Here is a 14,799-nt window from a genome sequence, read left to right as displayed (position 1 = left end):
TTAAAGCAGCTGATGAAGATTTTATTCAGCAAAAGAATGAACACCTTGTACAAAAGGGGCAGTTTTAAATCTGTCTCCTGGAGAAGATCACTGAAGAGTTAAATCCTAGAAACAAGATTAGATGATCCTAAATCTAAACAAGATGAGGAAAATTTGGCTGATTGAGATTTTCTTCCCAGACTCGGATATTCAAAACACTCAAACATGGAAGAAACTGGCAATCAAGAGTTAAAAGGGTAACTCAAAGACTATGTTAAAAGGTCAACACATGATAATGCAGTTCTTGATTAAATTAACCAGAGCACCAGAAACCTGGGAACACCACCTTCTGCAAGTACCCTTCCAAGTCATTCACCATCCTGATTTGGAAATATATTGTCGTCCCTTCATGGTAACTTGGTCAAAATCCTGGAATTCCCTCCCTAACATCATTGTGGGTGCACCTAAACTCAGGGTGGGAAAATCCTGTTGGCGTGAACATTGATGAGATTCCAGCCTTAAACTCTCAGTCAGAGAGATTTGGAGAAGATAAATCCACATCTGGCATGTGGGAGTCTTTTAAGGAGCAGTTGATAGGACTGCAGGAGACGCATGTGCCTGTAAAGAGGAAGGATAGGAAAGGTAGGATTCGGGAGCCGTGGTTAACCAGTGAAATTGTGGGTCTAATCAAAAAGAAAAAAGAGACATTCATGAGGTCCAGGCAGCTAAAAACAGATGGAGCACTGGAGGAATACAGAGAAAGTAGAAAAGAACTCAAACAGGGAGTTAGAAGAGCAAAAAGGGGTCACGAAATGTCCTTGGCAGACCGGATTAAGGAGAATCCTAAGGCATTTTATACATACGTTAGGAACAAGAGGGTTGTTAGGGAAAGGATCGGACCTCTCAGGGACAAAGGAGGGGAATTATGCTTAGAACCAAAGGAAGTAGGTGAGATCCTAAACGAATACTTTGCATCAGTATTCACAAAGGATATGTTGACTGGTATTGTCTCAGAGAGATGTGTTGACCCGTTAGAAAAAATCTCAATTACAAGGGAGGAAGTGTTAGGTTTTTTAGGAAACATTAAGACTGACAAATCCCCAGGGCCAGATGGCATCTATCCTAGACTCCTCAGGGAGGCAAGAGATGAAATTGCTGGGCCTCTAACAGAAATCTTTGTCTCTTCACTGGACACAGGTGAGGTCCCAGAGGATTGGAGGATAGCAAATGTGGTCCCTTTATTTAAGAAGGGTAGCAAGGATAACCCGGATAATTATAGGCCAGTGAACTTGACGTCCATGGTAGGGAAATTGTTGGAGAAGATTCTTAGAGATAGGATATATGCGCATTTAGAACTGAATAATCTCATTAGCGATAGACAGCATGTTTTTGTTCGAGGGAGGTCATGCCTCACAAATTTGGTTGAGTTTTTTGAGGAGGTGACAAAAACGATTGACGAGGGAAGGGCCGTGGATGTTGTCTATATGGATTTTAGTAAAGCATTTGACAAGGTCCCTCATGGCAGGCTGGTGCAAAAGGTTAAATCTCACGGGATAAAAGGTGAGCTAGCTAGATGGGTGGAGAACTGGCTTAGCCATAGAAGACAGAGGGTAGCAGTGGAGGGGTCTTTTTCCGGTTGGAGGTCTGAGACTAGTGGTGTTCCGCAGGGCTCTGAACTGGGACCTCTGCTGTTTGTGATATATATATAAATGATTTGGAGGAAGATGTAGCTGGTGTGATCAGTAAGTTTGCAGACGACACAAAGATTGCTGGAGTTGTGGAAAGTGATGAACATTGTCAGAGAATACAGCAGGATATAGATAGGCTGGAACATTGGACGGAGATATGGCAGACGGAATTTAATCCAGATAAATGCGAAGTGATGCATTTCAGTAGATCTAATGTAAGGGGGAGCTATACAATAAATGGCAGAACCATCAGGAATATAGACACACAGAGGGACCTGGGTGTACAAGTCCACAGATCCTTAAAGGTGGTAGCACAGGTGGAGAGGGTGGTCAAGAAGCATATGGCATGCTTGCCTTTATTGGACGGGGCACAGAATATAAAAGTTGGCATATGATGTTGCAGCTGTATAGCACGTTGGTTAGGCCACATTTGGAATACTGCGTCCAGTTCTGGTCGCCACACTACCAGAAGGACGTGGAGGCTTTGGAGGGAGTACAGAGAAGGTTTACCAGGATGTTGCCTGGTATGGAGGGTCTCAGCTATGAGGAGAGATTGGGTAAACTGGGGTTGTTCTCCCTGGAAAGACGGAGGATGAGGGGCGACCTAATAGAGGTGTATAAAATTATGAAGGGCATAGATAGGGTGAACAGTGGGAAGCTTTTTCCCAGGTCGGAGGTGACGAACACAAGGGGTCACGGGTTCAAGGTGAGGGGGGCATGGTTCAACACAGATGTCAGGGGGAAGTATTTAACACAGAGGGTGGTGGGGGCCTGGAATGCACTGCCAAGCAAGGTGATTGAGGCGGACACGCTGGGATCGTTTAAGACTTATCGAGATAGCCACATGAACAGACTGGGAATAGAGGGATACAAAAGCATGTTCTAGTGGGCACATGAGCGGCGCAGGCTTGGAGGGCCGAAGGGCCTGTTCCTGAGCTGTATTGTTCTTATAACAGGTGTTGCTCCGCCTGACATGAGAAAAAAGCTGTTTTTGGTGAACCACTAAAAGAGACTCATGATGTGTTAAAGGTCAAAAAGTTTCCATAAGTTACATTTAAAGGTCAAAAAATTTCCATAAATTACATCACTACTGGAAATCGATTCAATTATGCTCAGAAGGTTCAGTGAAGGGGCTGTTTAAAAGGACATTGGAGATTTGTCCTGGTGGGAAAATTTATAGTTCGCACTGACTTTAATTTGCCTGATAATTAACGTTTAATTTATATCGATTCTGATTGTATGTTCAGCAAAAGTTACAAAAGTGACTTCTTCTTGGTGATTTCTTAATTTGGGCATTGGTCAGTAAATTTGGTTATTTTAGATTACAGCATGGTGGCTTAGTGGTTGGCACTGCTGCCTCACAACGCCAAGGACCTGGATTTGATTCTGACCTTGTGTGACTGTGTGTGGAGTTTGCATGTTCTCTCCCGTGTCTCCTCTGGGTGCTCCAGTTTCCTCCCACAGTCCAAACATGTGCAGGTTAGGTGGGTTAGCCATGCTAAATTGCCCCTTAGTGTCCAAAGATGTGCAAGTAGGTGGATTAGCCACGGTAAGTGCACATTAAAAGCATTTTTCTTACTTTTAATTCTTCTTCCCCGTTTTAAACGTACTTTTGTCCAATCCCTTTCCATTTCCTGGTTAAGAGTGTGGGCACGCTCCTTTATCTCCTTCAAAAAATTGACATACGAGTTGATTTTCCCTTTCTCCCTGTGGGGAATTGCATGCTGCTAAGATTAGTTTATCATGTAGGAAATTGCAGGCCTAAACTGGCTTCCTTCCAACATACTGCTGCACACTGCATTTAAGCTCCAACACAGCATACTCCCTAATTTGGCTTTAAAACATCTGCGGTTTAACCTGCACAAGCTAAAATACCCTGAAAATTAATAAATTCGACATTTTTCACAAGCCAGATATTTTATACTAGTGATGCAGATGCACTGTACAGTAAACAAAAGGTGGAGTTAAATATCAAGGAAACATATGGACACCTCCTCCAGCCATTTAATTGCAATAATCAAGCAAAATACAAAATACCTAGTTCACCAATTGAAAGATGATATTTATTTGCAACACATTATTTTTAGTGATAATTATAGAAAAATCAGATTTAGTTGACTTACAAGTTGCTGAGTCAGCTATTTTATATGTAGCTATCCAAGGAAACCATGTAGCCAATATTTTTCTTTATCTTAGTCCAGCAAAACAGACAGCATATGAAGCAATTTTGTAGACATATCCAATGAACTAATTTCTAAGTAATGATTACTTAACCAGCCATGCTACTGTAAGTGACTAAACTCAAAAGTGAAGCAATTGAAGGACCAATTACAGAATCAGTCCCGCCACACACAAAATATTGTAAAAACAGTTCAGTAGTGCATTATCTGTAAGAGTGGAAGGATAACAATTAAAGATAAGTAAACAATTTTTAAAAAAATATGTAAAATGTTCCATATAACTATTAAGGCTTTCACACATAACAGTATGTTCATTTCAGGACATGCCCATGACACGGACTTTGAAGACTAGTCACCATTTTGTAAAATTTAAAATGAAAGATAATCATTTGTATGAACAAATCACAAGAGTGTATTAAAATTATCAGGTTTATTTTGTGGAGAAATACTAAGTCATTATTAATCATACTTTTTAAGGCAACTGTGGCAATCAAAAGATGAAGGCTGTTACGACTGTGGTAGACTTTTCAATTCAAGCAGCCACAGTCAGCACCCAGCACACCAAAATCATATATATTATGGTTACATTAGAGTAATGCTTCCTCTGCAATGTCCCAACAAGGTGCCTCAGTCACTATCTCTGAAGAATATCACTGTGACATTTTCCTTTTCCCACAATGAACATCGTAAAGTCAGCTTGCCAGTCAGTGCCAAATTGTGAGCAGTTTTGTGCTGACGGATTATATACATTCAAAATACAGTGCAAGAATCACAAGGAGTTGGCTTGCAGGTGCAGCAGGTAATTAAAAAGGCAAATGGAATTTTGTCCTTCATTGCTAGAGGGATGGAGTTTAAAAATAGTGAGGTCATGTTGCAGCTATATAAGGTGCTGGTGAGGCCACACCTGGAGTACTGTGTACAGTTTTGGTCTCCTTTCTTGAGAAAGGATATACTGGCACTGGAGGGGGTGCAGAGGAGATTCACTAGGTTGATTCCGGAGTTGTTGGCTTATGAATAGACTGGGGCTTTACTCATTGGAATTCAGAAGAATGAGGGGAGATCTTATAGAAACATATAAGATTATGAAGAGAATAGATAAGATAGAAGCAGGGAAGTTGTTTCCACTGGCAGGTGAAACTAGAAATAGGGAGCACGGCCTCAAAATAAGGGGGAGCAGATTTAGGACTGAGTTGAGGAGGAATTTCTTCACACAAAGGATTGTGAATTTGTGGAATTCCCTGCCCAGTGAAGCAGTTGAGGCTACACCTCATTGAATATTTTTAAGGCAAGGATAGATAAATTTTTGAACAATCCAGGAATTAAGGGTTATGGGGAGCGGGCGGGTAAGTGGAGCTGAATTCACGAAAAGATCAGTCGTGATCTTATTGAATGGCGGAGCAGGCTCGAGGGGCCAGATGGCCTACTCCTGCTCCTCGTTCTTATGTTCTTAAAATAGGGATGACGGTCCAAATTCTTTACATATAAGTCCCTTATAGCCAGCAAGCAGAGGATAATTTCAATTTAATTCATTTCAACAATTAAACTAAGTTTCTACATCATGTTTTCCAACTTACTTTTCCTAGAATTAGAAACTAAGCAATGTCAGAAGAAAGTGTCACTCACTTGGCTGAACTCAATGTCAACTCTACTGACATCTCATTTCGGGAAATAGTTAACAGCTCTATTAAGATCTTGTTAACTGGCAGACGGGTTATGTTCGTGATCTCAGCTGGCAAAATGTTTTCCACATATGTATTCATCATACCAACTAAATATTATCCCTGAAAAATAATTTTGTATCGACTCCCCAACTTTCATGTGCAGCTTTTCAATGATAAAATGGTTGCCTTAGATTTTTCTTCCTTGCCCACTGACAGTTATGCATCTATTGGAACTATTGGTGACTTAAGTGTCTATTTCTGACACAATCACATTTAATTTAGCATAAATGATAATTACCTAGCAAAGTCACATTCCCGCAAGTATCGAGAATTATTCATGTGGCCCAGGAAGTCAATGTCTTGCAACAGCACAATACCTAGAATACAGTAGAATGAACATGATGCTGTTAGGAAAGGATCCGTGATAATCCAAATAAATTACTAACATATCTACTTAAAAGACAATATTGAAATTACAGGTCTAAGAGTTTTAAAAATGTATATGTTGGAAACAATGAGTGGTCTGAAAATTCAGACCTGCAGAAAGTGCTGTGAGCAGATTGTTACAGGATCCACTAACTTCGATGGGAACCCCCTAAATTATGTGACAGGCTCTTCTGATCCACCTCTGCCATCCAGATATTCAACATCCTGGGCAGGAGATCGAAGAGGTGGCGGTATTGGGGTTCTTGAGAAACATTAAGGTAGACAAGCCCCCAGGGCCTGATGGGATATACCCCAGAATACTGAGAAGGGCAAGGGAGGAAATTGCTGGGGCCTTGAGAGAAATCTTTTTATCCTCACTGGCTACAGGGGAGGTCCCAGAGGATTGGAGAAAAGCCAATGCTGTTCCTTTGTTTAAGGAGGGTAGCAAGAATAATCCAGGTAATTACAGGCCGGTGAGCCTTACATCAGTGATAGGGAAATTATTGGAGAGGATTCTTCGAGACAGGATTTATTCCCACTTGGAAACAAGTGGATGTATTAGTGAGAGGCAACATGGTTTTGTGAAGGGGAGGTCGTGTCTCACGAACTTGATCGAGTTTTTCGAGGAAGTGACGAAGATGATTGATGAGAGTAGGGCAATGGATGTTGTCTACATGGACTTCAGTTAGGCCTTTGACAAGGTCCCTCATGGCAGACTGGTACAGAAGGTGAAGTCGCATGGGATCAGAGGTGAGCTGGCAAGGTGGATACAAAACTGGCTCAGTCTTGCAACTCGGCCAACGTTGTCTACCTGATACGCTGCAGAAAAGGATGTCCCGAGGCATGGTACATTGGGGAAACCATGCAGACGCTACGACAACGGATGAATGAACACCGCTCGACAATCACCAGGCAAGACTGTTCTCTTCCTGTGGGGGAGCACTTCAGCAGTCACGGGCATTCAGCCTTGGATCTTCAGGTAGGCGTTCTCCAAGGCGGCCTTCACGACACACGACAGCGCAGAGTTGCTGAGCAGAAACTGATAGCCAAGTTCCGCACACATGAGGATGGCCTAAACCGGGATGTTGGATTTATGTCACGTTATCAGTAACCCCCACAGCGTACCTCCTGGGCTTGCAGAATCTCACTAGCTGTTCTGTCTGGAGACAATACACATCTCTTTAACCTGTGTTTAATGCTCCCTCCACCCACATTGTCTGTATCTTTAAGACCTGGCTGGCTGTAGAGATTCGCATTCTAATCAGTATTCTGTAACTTGATGTTGTGTCTCTGTGCACTGTTTGAGAGCACATTTCCACTCCATCTGACGAAGGAGCAGCACTCCGAAAGCTTATGGTATTTGCTACCAAATAAACCTGTTGGACTTTAACCTGGTGTTGTGAGACTTCTTACTGTGTTCACCCCAGTCCAACGCCGGCATCTCCACATCGGTCAAAGAAGACAGAGGGTAGCAGTGGAAGGGTGCGTTTCTGAATGGAGGCCTGTGACAAGTGGCGTTCCTCAGGGATCAGTGCTGGGACTTTTGCTGTTTATATATATATAAATGATTTGGAGGAAAATGTAACTGGATTGATTAGTAAGTTTGTGGACAACACAAAGTTTGGTGGATTTGCAGATAGCAATGAGGACCATCAGAGGATACAGCAGGATATAGATCAGTTGGGAGACTTGGGTGGAGAGGTGGCAGATGGAGTTTAATCCGGACAAATGTGAGGTAATGCATTTTGGAAGGTCTAATACAGATAGGAAATATACAGTAAATGGCAGAACCCTTAAAAGTATTGATAGGCAAAGGGATCTGGGTGTATAGGTACACAGGTCACTGAAAGTGGCAATGCAGATGGAGAAGGCAGTCAAGAAGACATACGACATGCTTGTCTTCATCGGCCAGGGCATTGAGTTTAAAAATTGGCAAGTCATGTTGTAGCTTTATAGAACCTTAGTTAGGCTGCACTTGGAATATAGTGTTCAATTCTGGTCACCACACTACCAGAAGGATGTGGAGGCTTTGGAGAGGGTACAGAAAAGATTTACCAGGATGTTGCCTGGTATGGAGGACATCAGCTATTTGGAGAGGTTGGAGAAACTTGGTTTGTTCTCACTGGAATGACAGAGGTTGAGGGGTGACCTGATAGAAGTCTACAAGATCACGAGAGGCATGGACAGTGGATAGTCAAAAGCTTTTTCCCAGGGTGGAAGAATCAATTACTATAGGAGGCAAAGGTTCAAGGTGCGAGGGACAAGGTTTAAAGGAGATCGTTGCTGGGGGGAGGTAGTGGAAGCGGATACGGTCGTGACTTTTAAGGGACTTCTTGACAAATACATGAATAGGATGGGAATAGAGGGATATGGTCCCCAGAAGGGTAGGGGGTTTTGGTTAAGTCGGGTAGCATGGTCGATGCAGGCTTGGAGGGCCAAAAGGCCTGTTCCTGTGCTGTAATTTTCTTTGTTCTTTGATTCTCCGATCTCATTTATTCCCACCCCGATTCCAGCGAGAATGGAGAATTTAGCCCTCAGCCAAATCCCCATTCACTGCAGCGGTACTGGAGATTCCCAGTCGTGGACGAGATCAGAGGTTTTTGCAGCATAATCTGAGAATCCTAACTGACTTTCCTATTGTTAAACTGACTACAGTTTACTTATTTTATACACAGTCAACTAAAATCTAAAACACCAGTTGTCTGCACAGGCAATTCATTGGGATGAAAATGAGAAGCTATATGGAGGAGATATTGACTGCAACATTGACATGAAGGCACCAAGGGTTTGGAAGTTCAAAACCATCCAAAATTGCTACGTCTTTTGTAAGTTACGATACCATTCTTTAACTTGTTTTTTTAAAACTGGGAGTAAACTAAAATACAGGTTGTCTCCATAGGCAATTTATTTGGACATAAATCGTAAAACATTAGCAGGAAGTGTAATTTACAGCTGCATTGACATTAAATGGTTCTAAATTTTTCGTAAGAACCATGTTTTCCTTCCAATACCAGAATAGCTGAACTGACAATTGACTCTACAATAGCTTACCTTAACATAGCACCTTTAACGTTAGAAAATGTCCCATGCTTTACAAGAGCATTATAAAATAAAATATGACACTGAGCCACATAAGGAGATTTTAGGTCAGATACCAAAAGCTTGGTCAAAGAGGTATGTTTTAAGGTTTGCTTTAAAGGGGAAAAGAAAGGTGTAGGAAGGAAATTCTAAAGGTTACGGCCTAGGCAACTGAAGGCACGACCACTAATGAGGAGTGATTATTAGTGATGATGCTCAAGGTTACACCTTATTTCAAGAGTTTTTACAATTAGACCAATAAGGTAAATGTGGAAGTAATTGTCTGTGGGAATGTCAACAATATATCCTCTGGAAAAGGGTAGGATTACTGGCAACAACTTCTGGAGTCCACAAATGTGAAATCCAGAAATCACTGATAGGGATTCTATATTTCTCCAATGTGTACTGTTAAGGCACCTCCAGAAGCCAATCAGCAACCACACTATTTTGCCTTTATCCTACTCTTAAGACTGTTAGTCTTACTGCAGTATCCCTTGAAAATGTTACACTTGCAGAATGAGGTGCAACTGTATTTTTAAAAGTGTGTATTAATTCATAATTACTTATTTAATTCTGTAGCCTTGGAAAGCAAATTTTATATTTGTGGAATATCAAATTTCTCCATTATGATAACAATCCAAATACTTAAACAAATTATTTTCTGATTTCAAAGATTGTTTACCATTTCTAAAGGTTCTTTCACAGGAGGTGGACATCGCTGGGAAGGCCAGCATTACTGCCCACCCCTAGCTGCACTTGTGAAGGTGATGGCAAGCCACCTTCTTGAACGGCTGAAGTCCAAGTGGAGTAGGTACACCAAAGCACTGTTCGGAAGGGGTTTTTAGGATTTTGACCCAGTGAAAGTTACGGAATGCGGATATACGCCCATGTCAGGGTGGTGTGTGGCCTGGAGGGGAACTGGTGGTGTTCCCAGGCATCTACTGCCCTTGTCCTTCGAGGTGGTAGCAGTTGCAGATTTGGAAGGTGTTGTCAAAGAGTTACTGCAGTGCATATATGGTACTCACTGCTGCCACTGTGCATATGCAGTGGAGGGAGTGAATTGTTAACATGGTGGATGGGGAGCCAATGTGTTATCATGGATGGTGTCAAGCTTATTAAGTGTTGTTGGAGCTGCACGAATCCAGGCAAGCGAAGAGTATTCCATCACACTCCTTTACTTATTGTCTTGTAGATCACAGGCAGCCTTTGAGCAGTCAGGAAGTGAGTTATTCAGAGGATTCAGCAATAGTGATGTTGTTGAATATCAAGGGGAGATGGTTAGGTTCACTCTTGTTGTGTTTGCCTATTGACTGGCTTCTGTGGCATGAATGTTACTTTTCAGCCCAAGACTGTATGCCGCCCAGGTCTTGCTGCATATGGACACTGACTGGTTTATTTTAGCTTCTCTCTTAATTCAACCATCGTCATTTATTTGGCTTCTAAAATTTTAATTAAACATGAATATTATGACACGTGTTTAACTTCCTGGTTTGCTGTGTACGGATACTTCCAAAATCTGCTTAATGGCATCATTGCTGTTACACACTGAGACATCCCCATGTCAAATAAGTTGTGAATGAGAATATGCTGTTCTGTAATGGCAAATAGCAACACAGGAGCCATGTAGAAAAGATTCACGACAATTTCATCGGAACATAGGAAAAAGGAAGACATACAGTCCATCAAGCCTGCTAGGCCATTTAACCAGTTCATGGGTGATCATCTACCTCTCAGCCATTTCCCCCCACTATTCTCATGTTCCTTGTTGTCATTAGTGTCCAGAGATTTACCAATTCCTGTCTTGAACATGCTCAATGACTGAACTCCCACAATTCTTGAATAGAGAATTCCTAAGATTCACAACCCTCTGACTGAAGACATTCTTCCTCATTTCAGTCTAAAATGGCCTATCCCTTATTTTGAGACTGTGTCGCCTGATTCAAGTCTCAACAGCTAGGGGAAACATCTATCCACATCTACGCTGTCATACCCTGTAAGAATTTTGCAAGTTTCAATTAGGCCACCTCTCATTCTTCAAAATTCTGGAGAATACAGGTCCGGTTTCCTCAATCTTTCCTCACAAAATAAACCTTCCATCCCAGGGATTGAGTCTGGTGAACCTCCTTTGCACTCCTTTGATGGCAAGCACATCCTTCCTTGGCTAAGGAGAGGCAAACTGAACAATATTCCAGATGAGGTCTCATCAAAACTCCATGCAATTGCAGTGAGACTTCTTTACTCCTGTACTCAAACCCCCTTGCAACAAAGGCCAACATACCATTTGCCCGTCCGAACTTATTTGCTGTACTTGCATGCTAGCTTTTAGTGACACATGAACCAGGACACTCAGGTCCCTATGAACATCAACACTTCCAAACCTTTCAACATTTGAGAAATATTTGGCCTGTTTTTATTCTACTAAAGTTGATAACTTCACACTTATTCATATTATACTCCATTTGCCATGTCCTTGCCCATTCACTTAACCTGTCCAAATTCCTTTGGAGCCTCTTTGCATCTTCCTCTCAACTACATTTCCACCCAGTTTGTCATCAGCAAATTTGCAAATATTATATTTGATCCCCAATAAAAAGATTGTGAATAACTGTGGCCCTGATCCTTGCACTACTCCACTATTAACCTACCACCGTGAGAATGAGGATTCCTACTCTGTTTTGTCTGTAAAACTCAATCCATGCCAATATATCAACCCCAATCCCATGTGCACTAATTTTGTTTACTGACCTGTGTGGGACCTCATCAAAAGCGTTCTGAAAAGACAAATACACCACATTCACTGGCTCTCCTTTAACCTACACTACAAGTAACATCTTCAAAAAATTCCTACAGATTTCCCTTTCATGTTTACTCTGCCCAAATCGACTATTAATTTCTAAGTGTCCAGTTATCACATCTTTTATAACAAATTCTAATGTTTTCCCTACTACTGAAGTCAAATTAACAGCTCTGCAGTTCTTGGGTTTCTCTCTTCTCCCCTTAGATAGTGGGGTTACACTTGCTACTTTCTAGTCTACAAGATCCTTCTAAGAATCAATTAAGTTTGATAGATAATCACCAATGCATTCACTATTCCTATCACCACCTCCTTCAATATTCTGGGATGTAGCTCATCTGGGTCCAGGCAATCTTCAATCCAATTATTTTTTTTCCAAATATTACCTGTTTGATATTGTCTATTTTTGTATCTTCTTCTATGAAGAGACACAAAGTAGTTGTTTAGCTTCTCCACAATTTTCCTATTCTCCATTAAAAATTGTCCTGTCTCTCCCTGTTATTGACCCACATCTGTTGCTAATCTTTTCCTTTCCAATATCAAACAAAGTTTTGACAGTCAGCTTTTACATTACTCACTAGCTTGCCTTCATGTTCTCTTTTCCTGTTATCAGTTTCTTGGTCACCCTTCGCTGGATCTTGAATTGCTCCCAATCCTAGGGATTACCACTTTTTCTAGCAACGTTGTAAGCCTCTTCCTTTTATTTAATGCAATCTTTATTTTGTTAGCTGTGGTTGATCCAATGTTCCTGTTGGATGTGTGTATCTTAAATGAACGCATATTTGTTGTAAGCCATATAAAACTGACTTAAATTATATTTCAGCGATGAGGAACTTCAGTTACATGATAAATTGCAAAAGGTGGATCTGTTCTCCTTGAAGGAGAGAGAATTAAGAGGTGATTTGACAGAGGTATCAAAATCATTAAGGGTTTGGGGGACAGAGCAGATAGAGAAAAACTGTTCCCGTTGGCATAAGGGTCTAGAACCAGAGGACACCAATTTAAAGCGAGTGGCAAAAGAATCAATGGTGACAGAAGGAAAATATTTTTAACAGTGTGGTTAGGATTTGGGATACTGTGTATGCGCACTTTGGAAGCGGATTCAATCAAAGAATTGGATAATTATCCAAAAGAGATTTTAAAATTGCAGTGTTCCAGGGAGGAGGCAGGCAAGTGGCACCAGGGGCCTTGCTCTGAGCGAGAGCTGGCATGGACACAATGGGCCCAATGACCTCCTCCTGCCTTATATTAATCTATGGTACTGTTCCACGTTTTCCTCGGTAAAATCGGTCCTGGTCGTGTCCTATTCGTTCACCGGTTTGCTTTGGGAGAATCAGCCTCCAGCTCTAACAGCCAAAGATAGGCCGCTTTCATCCGCACTGTATTGTGGGTTGCCAACGCCACCATTCCGGCCTCGCACTGACCGCCACCATCAACCTCCCGGCCTCCCCCCGCCAGGCTGACCCCATGAGGGCAGCGACAGCACCCAATCACGCAGGCCCTGCCTCACACCGATTGCCCAAGTCGTGCCAGCGGCTTCCCGGCTGTCTGAAACCAATGACTCGAGCTGCTGCCACCGCCTCCCCCGTGCAGTGAGCCCGGCGCCTCGGCCGCGGCTTTCCTTCCCTTACCGCGGACCGATTGCTCCTTCAGGATATCCTTCACCGGGGCATCGAGTGAAGAGATCATAAACACCAGGATCCCACGTATGAAGTACCAGAAGTCGAAGAAGGTGAAGGGCAGCATAGACAGGAGGGCCGCCACGAACCACATGCTGCCGGTCTGAGGGCGGAAAGAGGACAGTGACTACCCGCGGCTTCACCCTTCACCCCTGCATCACCATGGCTTCCCGCGCGTCACAATGCGGTAGGGAAGCTCGAGCCTTGCCTTGTCCCGCCCTTCCCCGCGTCATAATGCGGGGAGGAAGCGCGAGCTCAATGCCGGCCTCCCTCCCTCTTCACGCGCTTCCCGCATCACAGTGCAGCGAGGAAGCGCGAGCTCGGCCTCAGCCCGAGCCCCGCGTCACATTGCAGCGAGGAAGCGCGAGCTCAGCCCTGACCCCGCCCCGCGTCACAGTGCAGCGAGGAAGCGCGAGCTCAGCCTCAGCCCTAGCCCCGTGTCACAATGCAGCGAGGAAGCGCGAGCTCAGCCCTGGCCCCGCCCAGCGTCACAGTGCAGCGAGGAAGCGCGAGCTCAGACCTGGCCCCGTCTCCTCCCCTTCGCGACACAATGCAGTGAGGGGAAACGTGCTTGATCCGCGCTGGCCCGGCCCCGCCCCGCCTCACGTCACAATGTGGGAAGGAAGCGCGAGTTCAGCCCTGGTCCCACCCCTCTTTCCCGCGCGCCCCCCCGCGTCACAAAGCAGTGAGGATGCGCGAGCTGAGCGGTGGCTTTGAGCATATGTCAGTGGGTGAAAGTAGTGGCACTGAGCAGCAGACTGCTGGTAACATTACCACAGAGCATCCTGATCAGAGAGGAACATAATTGTAACAGCTAATAGCAAATGACTGCGGAATCTGAAACTAAAACAGAAAGTGCTGGAAAATCTCAGCAGGTCTGACAGCATCTGTGGAGAGAAAACAGTTGGTTTCGAGTCAAACTAGAATTTGAACTGCATTGTTTTTTCCATTTAAAAAGGCAATTATGATTTAAGGGTTTAATCCCTTTAAGGATTAGAGTCATAAAGTTTTACAGCACTAAAAGAGGCCCTTCAGCCCATCGTGCCTGCACCAGCCATCAAACACCTATCTATTTTAATCTAATCTTCCAGCACTTGGTCTGTAGTTTTGTATACTATGGCATTTCAAGTGCTCATCTAAATGTTTCTTAAAAGGGCAACACAGTGGCATAGTGGTTGCCACTGCTCCGTCACAGTGCTAGGGACCCGGGTTCGATTTTGGGCTTGGGTGACCGTGTGGAGTTTGCACGTTCACCCTATGTCTGCGCGGGTTAGCTCAGTTGGCTGGATGGCTGGTTTGTGATGCATAGATGAC

The 14,799-nt window shown here is 43.4% G+C and overlaps 1 protein-coding gene across 2 annotated transcripts in view; it reads right to left on the bottom strand.

Moving 5' to 3' along the window:
- The window catches only part of LOC144499709 (protein THEM6-like), a 50,506-nt gene extending 36,720 nt beyond the window's left edge, over window positions 1-13,786 (bottom strand). Inside the window, exons 1-2 of one of the 2 annotated variants that reach the window (XM_078222036.1) lie at window positions 13,438-13,786; window positions 5,807-5,885 (exon numbers count right to left, since the gene is read on the bottom strand). In XM_078222036.1, the coding sequence (XP_078078162.1) occupies window positions 5,807-5,885; window positions 13,438-13,579 (221 nt within the window). In that variant the 5' untranslated portion in view covers window positions 13,580-13,786. Of the gene's footprint in view, window positions 1-5,806; window positions 5,886-6,745; window positions 7,095-13,437 lie in introns of those variants that run through there. The other variant, XM_078222038.1, reaches the window with a different exon arrangement.
- Between the last annotated feature and the right edge of the window lie 1,013 nt (window positions 13,787-14,799).

The sequence above is a fragment of the Mustelus asterias genome, chromosome 10, assembly GCF_964213995.1.
Source record: "Mustelus asterias chromosome 10, sMusAst1.hap1.1, whole genome shotgun sequence".
Classification (NCBI taxonomy): Eukaryota; Metazoa; Chordata; class Chondrichthyes; order Carcharhiniformes; family Triakidae; genus Mustelus; species Mustelus asterias.
The sequence above is the reverse complement of the archived record's forward strand: the minus strand, read 5'-3'. Positions and strand labels throughout refer to the sequence as shown.